Source organism: Cyprinodon variegatus, unplaced genomic scaffold (genome assembly GCF_000732505.1).
Source record: "Cyprinodon variegatus isolate N-32 unplaced genomic scaffold, C_variegatus-1.0 Scaffold711, whole genome shotgun sequence".
Lineage (NCBI taxonomy): Eukaryota > Metazoa > Chordata > Actinopteri > Cyprinodontiformes > Cyprinodontidae > Cyprinodon > Cyprinodon variegatus.
The window spans coordinates 103448-112619 of NW_015151164.1; the positions used below are offsets into that span (position 1 = coordinate 103448).

General features: G+C 35.9%; 1 protein-coding gene across 2 annotated transcripts in view; it reads left to right on the forward strand.

Moving 5' to 3' along the window:
- Positions 1–2294: 2294 nt before the first annotated feature.
- LOC107097628 (protocadherin beta-11-like) overlaps positions 2295–9172 on the forward strand; it is a 21295-nt gene continuing 14417 nt past the window's right edge. The window contains exon 1 of one of the 2 annotated variants that reach the window (XM_015394849.1): positions 2295–4218. In XM_015394849.1, the coding sequence (XP_015250335.1) occupies positions 2389–4218 (1830 nt within the window). In that variant the 5' untranslated portion in view covers positions 2295–2388. The remainder of the gene's footprint in view (positions 4219–9172) is intronic. The other variant, XM_015394848.1, reaches the window with a different exon arrangement.

Consider the following 9172-nt stretch of genomic DNA (forward strand, 5'->3'; position numbering starts at 1 on the left):
TATATATATATATATATATATATATATATATATATATATGTGTGTGTGTGTGTGTATATATAAGATATATTTAAGGTATAGATTATAAACATATGATTGTCAGGTTAACAGGTTAAGGTTTAGATTGACATAGAAATATTTATTTTAGGGCCCGCTTGTGCTGATATGAAGTCTTATGTTAAAATAAAGAGCAAAAAAGTTAGAGGTTTCGCTGAATGGTTTGAAATTTTACAGGTAGCATTGATGACAAATCAGTCCAACAATACCCATCCAAGTTATAATATCACAATCACCTCCCAATAGTTGCCCAAATTTGTTTAGGATTTCAGAAATATAATTCTATGGTTATTAAACAACACCAGAAGGTCCCTACAATAGTACACAAAACTGACTGCACTCCACATGACTGACTATTAAGCATATCTGAGCTAGAAACAGCCCTGTGTTTCACCACCTTTGCAGCCATCTGTTAACCTGTGCAAATACCTTCCTCCAAATCCTTTATAACATGTCCACCTTTGCCTTTATCATAAGGGTTCTATAAAAGTTTCTACAGTAGAACTTGTTATCACTCTGTTCCCAGTTCCAGTGACCAAGCACCACCAGTCCAACATTTTTAATGATTTAAGATCAGAGGCATTGATTTCATTATTCTTGTTTATCTTGCTTTATCCCTTACACCATAACTTTTTCAGCCAACATACAAACATGTATATTTAAAAATATGCAAATGATAAAACTAATATTAGCCTTCTAAATGAAGTAAAAATGATCAGGATCCTGTCTTAGATAATCTTTTTTAAACTTGTTTTAGACATTCATTCTTGTATTTTGTTTTATGCATGTCTTAGACTAAGTATTTTAAACCTAACCCTACTGGTCTTTGAAGTTGGCCATTACAAGACATGGCACCAGGTTTGTTTATACCACTAACCACCCGACCGGTACTGTCAACATTGTATTTAGGGTTCATTTAAACAACGGAACACTGTGTAATAAAGCTCAGCAATGCCAACTGTGTGTTATAAAATGTAAACATTTGACACAGACACAACTCTGATATGCATTTCTGTTTTTTTTTTTGTTTTTTTTTTTCGCATTGAATCCATTGAAATTTTTCTTTAATTTGCTGGTATTGGAACCACAGAGTAGGAGACAGAACTGCGCTCTCATAAATTAGGAATGTTTGCAGCACAATCCTGGTTCTTACCTTCTTTAATTTAGGGAGGAGCAGGAGCTAGTTGATTTAATGGCTGAGGATCTTGCTTTGTGTAATGATGGCAGTGTGTTTTTATGGATTTCTTGTGGGTTCTCAAGCAGGTTTTATTTTGGATTTGATATTGAATTAGTACCTGTTAATCTAATAATATCTCATTATTAGATTTATCTGCATTTACATGCTTTTAGGCAATGATCTTATGTATCAAATTCCTCTCGTTAAATGTTCCTTTGTTTTATATTTATTTTGATATATATATTATGTAATGGCTTGTGAATTAAAACAGAAAAGCGGATAGAAAAAATGGTGCTTTGGCTTCAGTTTCTTACTTTTGTAGGAAACGCACCTTTTAAGATCAAATCAAGTCTGAAAAAATTATTATAACAAATTCAGTATTAGATCACAAAAACATTTCAGAATACAAAATTACTGTTCGTGTTAAAGATGGTGGAATGCCAGCTCTCTCAGCTAAAAGTATTTTTTATGTCAAAGTGTCTGATGTGAATGATAATGCTCCAAGTTTTTCTCAAAGTATGTACAACGCCCTAGTACAAGAGAAGAACTCTACACGTATTTCTATTATCACATTAGTAGTTAACGATCCAGATGTTTTCAGAACCACAGTAGGGACAGCTCCTATTCTGTAAAAGTGATTTCTCTTTATTAGTTGCTGTTTAACTTTTAATACTTATTAATTATTTTTCAATACCTTTCAGCTTATATAGGCTCTTATTATATTGCAATCATAATAATAATAATAATAATAATAAAAATAATAATAATAATAATAATAATAATAATAATAATAATAATAATAATAATAATAATAATAATACCAATGTATGACTATTATTTTTATTCAGCAGTTGATATTTTTTCCATGTATAATGTTTTCACTCGATGCTTTTCTTTTATTGTTCATGCTTACAGACGTTATTGGTGTTCAACTTTTGGTCTCTAAGTGACGCTGTTTAACAAGATAAAATGTATTGCAGTTTATTCTTTCTTCCCTTGGTGTGGCTGTTGTTTGACCAGATGATGCATTCGTGGTGAAGTCATCGGGAACCTTAAATATATTCTAACTGAAAAAGGGGATGATTCTAATATAGCTTTGAAAATCCTTCCATCGTCATTTTTCTCCGTCCGTCTTCAGAATCGTTTTCTCAATCATGGCGTCTCTGCAGTCTTCTTGCAGACTGCGGTTCCTTTTCGGATTTTACTGGATATCAGCAGCGTTGTTCTATGTTTTATTTAATGCTGTTACTGGACAAATCCGCTACTCCATTCCAGAAGAAATGAAAAAAGGCTCTCCTATTGGTTATATTGCACAGGATCTTGGTTTGGATTTAAGAAGGCTCCGTTCTGGCCGGGCCCGTATCGTGACCGGAGAAAGCATCCAGTACACCGAGCTGAAGGTAGACAAAGGGATTCTTGTAGTGAACGAGAGAATAGACCGAGAACAGCTTTGTGGAGACCTTGCCTCATGCAGTTTTAGTCTTGAAATTATTTTAGAAAACCCTATGGAGCTGTATCCCGTAACAATTGAAGTTTTGGATGTAAATGACCATAGTCCCGTGTTTAAGAAAACAGATATTATTTTAGAGATTAGTGAGTCCGCTAATCTTGGAGCTCGATTTGTTCTGGACAGTGCAGAGGACCCTGATGTTGGCGTTAATGGTTTGCAGAATTATGTTTTAACGCCCAACGAAAATTTTGTTTTGAAACAGCATGTTAATCCAGACGGAAGTAAATACGCAGAGATTGTTGTGCAAAAACAACTAGACCGAGAGGAGTTACCTCATTTATCTTTGAGGCTTGTTGCAGTAGATGGCGGTACTCCACAACGATCTGGCACCGTGAATATACATATAAAGGTTTTAGATGTAAATGATAATGCTCCCGTGTTTACCCAATCTGTATATGAGGCCACTGTGACAGAAAATGCTGCAGCTGGCACACAGGTTCTCACGATCAACGCCACAGACGCGGACAGTGGAACTAATGGTCACATAATTTATTCGATTTCAAACGCAAAGAGTAACATTGCTGAATTGTTATCCATTGATCCGTATTCTGGGGTTTTATCCGTTTCTGGTTCAATCGATTTTGAAAAGGATAAAAAGTATGAGCTTAGAATTGATGCTAAGGATCAAGGGGGGTTGACTGATTCAAGTAAAGTGGTAATTGAAGTGATCGATGTAAATGATAATGCCCCTATCATAAACGTAATGTCCTTTACAAGCCCCCTGTCAGAGGATTCTCCTCCTGGAACAACTATTGGTATAATTAATGTAAAAGATCTGGATTCAGGTGACAATGGAAAGGTTAGCTGTACAATTGAAGGGAATATTCCGTTTAAAATAAAGTCTAATCTAAGAAATTATTATACTTTAACCACAGATTCTGTATTAGATCGTGAAACTGTGTCAGAATATAATATCACAGTATCTGCCACTGACAGTGGAGTACCTCCTCTATCGACCAAGAAAAAATTTCATTTAAAAATATCTGATATAAATGATAATGCTCCGGTTTTTTTACAAAATATTTACACTGCTTTTATAAGAGAAAATAATCCTCCAGGTACTTCTGTTATAACATTGTCAGCTAAAGATTTGGACGAGAAACAACACGCTCGCATATCATATACACTCGAGCACATAACTTTTGCTGGATTGCCAATATCGGAATATGTTTCTGTTAATGCAGAAAGTGGATTGATAGAGGCGGTCAGATCATTTGATTATGAGCAAATCAAAGAGCTAGGTTTTATTGTTAAAGCACAGGATGGAGGCTCTCCTCCTCTCAGTAGCAACGTGACTGTGAAAATCCTGATACAGGACCAGAACGATAACCCTCCTCAGGTTCTGTACCCAGTCCAGACTGGTGGCTCTGCAGTGGCTGAAATGGTGCCTCGTTCAGCAGATGTGGGCTACCTGGTGACTAAAGTGGTGGCTGTTGATGTGGACTCCGGACAGAACGCCTGGCTCTCATATAAACTACAGAAAGCTACAGACAGGGCGCTGTTTGAAGTGGGCTTACAAAATGGAGAAATAAGAACAATCCGCCAGGTGACTGATAAAGATGCTGTGAAACAGAGACTGACTGTTATAGTGGAGGACAACGGGCAGCCATCTCGTTCAGCTACAGTCATTGTTAACGTGGTGGTGGCGGACAGCTTCCCAGAAGTGCTCTCAGAGTTCACTGACTTTTCACACGATAAGGAGTACAATGACAATCTGACTTTTTACTTGGTGTTAGCTCTGGCGGTTGTCTCTTTCCTTTTCATTACGTGCTTGGTGGTTATTATATCAGTGAAGATCTACAGATGGAGACAGTCCCGCATCCTGTATCACTCCAACCTCCCTGTGATTCCTTATTATCCACCACGTTACTCAGACACTTTGGGAGCAGGGACCCTTCCACACGTTTACAATTATGAGGTGTGCCGGACCACTGACTCGAGAAAAAGTGACATAAAGTTTGGAAGAGATGGCAGTCAAAACGTCTTGATAATGGACCCCAGTTCAAAAGGGACGATGCATCGGATGCAGAGTGAGAGGAGCATCTTGGATGAACCAGACTCTCCTGTAGAGGTTAGTTATCCTTAAAAAAATTATGAATTGTTTGCTTTTTAGCCATTTCCTTTTTCCATTTATTTGTTAAAGGTTCCTTTGTTTTGTGGTTACCTCTTGTAAAAAATGAATAATTCTTGTTATTCAAAGTGGTATAAATATTTATGTTATATTCTCAGCTGTTATGCAGTTGAATAGATAAAATAGATCAATCAGAAAATACGTTATCATATTGCAATATTCAAATTTTGTCTAAAGTGATTGACAAGTAGAAGTTTCTTTTTCTTTTTTGTTGCTCTTTTATTAGTTTCAGTTGCTTCAGTTGTATGGTTTAATTTTCAGTTACTGGTAGCTGTAGCTGTATATTGTTTTGTTGAAGTTCTTTTTTTTCCTCAGAATTAAAATGGCTCTTCAATGAAAGGTCATTGTCAATTAGTCTGTCTAATAATGAAAGACAGCTGCAGGTGGAGTTCTGCACACTGATTTTAATGTGCTTTGCACCAGAGAAAATACATCCACTTTTCTTTCATTTATTTAACGTTTCCCATGCATTCATATTGATCCCGATCACAGTTCTCAATCTGCGATCCATTAGCAAGTGCTTGCGGGTTTTCCTGTTTGCTGTGATGTCTGCTCCTGTAAGATCTACAAATTTAATTCATTTCAGCATGCATCATACAGCAGCAGTCTGTTGGCAAAGGAGCTCAGTGTGCATCTGAAAACATATATGCAATTCAGACAGGAGCATGGTCCTCTCCAGGTCATCAGACACATGTGAAAACTTCTTATCAAGTTTTTATATATATATATATATATATATACATATATGTGTTCCAACATGTCATAATTGTAGAATACAGAGATCATTGTTGGCGATAGTGGTACTGTTGAAGGTTGTAATACATTGCAAAATGCTCTTAATATGTTTATGACACTCCTATTGTAAGAGATGCTTGTGCATCTAAGGGTGCCTGGATAAATCAGAGAGCCACTTGGCTGTGATGTATGCGGAAGTACAGACTGGAATGCTGTATTTACTCTGGGCTGACGTACAGGCTGAGGATCTGACTGAGAGTCCAGTTGTAATGCAACTTTATTAATAGATCTCAGTTAGATGTCTCTGACTCCTCTGGATCAGGTATATGATGCACATAGTACACCAGATGACCCGGAAGCCTCCTGCTCCTGCGTGGATGGTGACTATACTTCTGACTCTTCTCCTGTGAAGCTGTATCTTTTGGAGTTGCCATGTTGTTGGTGACCAATAAGCATCCGGCTCGAAGGACCACTTGTAAAAGATGCATGTGCGTCTAAGTTGCGCTAATAGCAGAATCACTCATCAACTGAACCTTCCTCTGTCAGAGGGAATAGACTATTATCAGAATGGTTTTGCAGTGTACCCACCGTTGTTTAGTACAAGGATATATCTAATCATTTTCCTAATGTCGCTGTCCATGGTGCTGCAGGAGTCTGTTACTTTATTCACAACTTCTATTTTCAAATGTCTTTTTTTAAATAACAAAGCTGTCTCATTCACTTGGAATACAACTGTATAACATTAATGTCAAACAAAAATTGAGTATAATTATTAAAAGCTTAGACGTTTTTATTTGTTATTGTTTGACTGGCAAATCTTTTAATAACGCTTGTAAGTATATGAGTAAAAAAAATCGAAAAAAAGTAAGATTCTATTTGTTGGTTTTCAAAAAATACTCAATTGCTTCACAGTTCACTTTGTAGAATATCTATCAAAACTAAATAACGTCCAATATATAAAAAAATAAGAACAACAACAATAATACTATTTACTGTCCTAATACTATTCAAGATGGGGAAAATTGCACTGTAATACATATTGAATACTGAGTTGTGTTATAATTGTAAAAATACATTTATTAACTTATAACCCTTGTTTTAGTTGTGGTATCATTGTTTTATTGTTGTCAATAATAAATGTATGGCTGATTTTGATTCAAGTATCTATTTATTCAATCCAAAGATGGCTATGGTGTTTGGAACCTTAGAAATATATTTGGTAATAAGGTTGAAAAAAATGTGTATTCTTTCTGAAACTTTTCAGTTTTGTTATACAGTTTGAAACCCAGCTACTCCTTTATTTATACAATATAATGAAAAGAACATACTATTCACTCTAAGATTTTACTTTTAGTGTACTCTGAGTGCTGCTATTGATACATCACTGCATATCAGTCTGGATAAGGAGTGCTGCAGCCCACATTCCCTACTGAGATATTTACTATTTCATTGCTTTGAAATGATGGAGAGATATTCATATTTTTATTATTATCTTCACTGAATGCAAAAACCTCTGGCTTTAATTTACTGTATGAAACACCAGAAAGGATTCTGTTTGTATGCATTTGGATTTGTGATGAGGTTTTTTTGTGGATACCCACTCCCAGAGGACTGTTTTTTATTCTCTGTCTGCTAAACAAGGGCTTGGTTTCGGCAAAGACTCAGTATTCTGTACCAGAGGAACAATCGGAGGGGTCTTTTGTCGGGAACATTACAAGGGATTTAGGGTTGAATATACAGAGGCTTGGATCAGGTAAAGCTCACATTATTACAAAAGATAGCCAGCAGTATGTGGATTTAAACCGAGACAAAGGCATTGTTGTTATCAAAGAACGAATCGTCCGAGTGGAGCTGTACGGAAAGACAACACACTGTAACTTCAGCTTCAAGTTTATTTTAGAAAATCCAATTTAGCTTTACCGGATTGCAGTAGAATTATTAGATATCAATGCCAACCCTTAAATGTTTACTAAACAAGAAATTATTTTAAAGATCATGGAAAATGCTACAGCTGGAACTCGTTGCTCTTTAGAAAGCGCAGATGACGCTGATGTTGGAATAAATGACATTCAAAAGTATGTTTTGAAACCTCTACATAAATTTAAACTGTTTTTTCAAGATCAGCCAAACAGGGGTACTATTGCTGAAATTGTTTTGCAATACACTTTAGACTGAGATGAGGAGGAGACACACAAGCTTGTTCTTATAGCCCCTAATGGCGGCGAACCAAGCAAATCAGGGACAGTAAGCATATATTCAACTGTTCTCGACGCTAATGACAATTTGCTGGTGTGCAGTCAGTCAGTGTATACAGCTGAGGTGAGGGAGAACTCCTCAGAAGGGACAGATGTCACAACATCTGGGGCAGACAATGCAGACAAAGGCCTTAATGGTGAAGGACATTCTCCATCCCCCATTTCAGAAAAGAGGCAAAACCGCTCTTTGATGTAAATATAAAAACAGGTGAAATTAGGTAAAAAGTAGGTGTTGGTTGTTACATCAGTGAGGATCTAAAGATGGAGACAATCCCGCATCCTGTATCACTCCACCCTCCCTGTGATTCCTTATTATCCACCACGTTATTCAGACATTTTGGGAACAGGGACTTTGCCAAACGTTTATAATTATGCATTGTGTAGGAGAAATGACTCAAGAAAAAATTATAAATTTGGAAGAGATGATAGTCAAAACGTGCTAATAATGGACCCCAGCTCAACATAACTTTTCGTACGATTTCATACGAACTGATAATGAGAATATGTTGTGAGGATACATAGTAAAAAGAGCATCCTGGATGAACCCAACTCTCGTTTAGAGGTTAGTTATCCTGAAAAAAATATCAAATGTTTGCTTGTCGATTTTATGTTTTTTTTAAAAAAAAAAAAAAATTTTTTTTTTGACTAGAAGTGAAATGTACTTTCATTCTCTGGTTTACACAATGATGGCAAAAAATTATTATTTCATGTTTTCAACTTAAGATAATAGGATGTATTATATATAACTACACTAACTTTATCCCTAAATGTAACTATTCTAACTTTATCCCTAAATGTAAAATCAGGCAGTATTTTTTTTCTTTTATTATTATATAATGATGAAACTATATTTATCCTTTTGCTCTATGACTGCCAACCCTGAAGCATGTTACAGGACGATGACGTGTCTGTTTTAATAGCTTAAATTATGGTTATTCATGTTACAGATAGGCATATAAATGTTTTTAAACCTTTTATTTTATTTATCATTGACACTCCTGCTATTTCAATTTTAGACTCTGGGGGCCACTGTTAGTCTTCATAGAAATTTCAAGACGATAAAAAGCAGCGAGTCCTCCATTGCCTCACTCACTGTGCTGCGGAGAGCTGGACGTTCGCTTTGTTTTCATCATTGATTTCTTCGCTCATATATCCGATGAAACCTTGGATACATGTAAAGAAAAAATAAATAAGAGGCTCTTTGGACAATCAGTTCTAGTTTGGACCGACGTTTAACTGTACTTGGATATATAAATTGAGGAATATGCCTTTTATCTTTCTGGAAGGCGTGGCCTTTAAATGGCAAG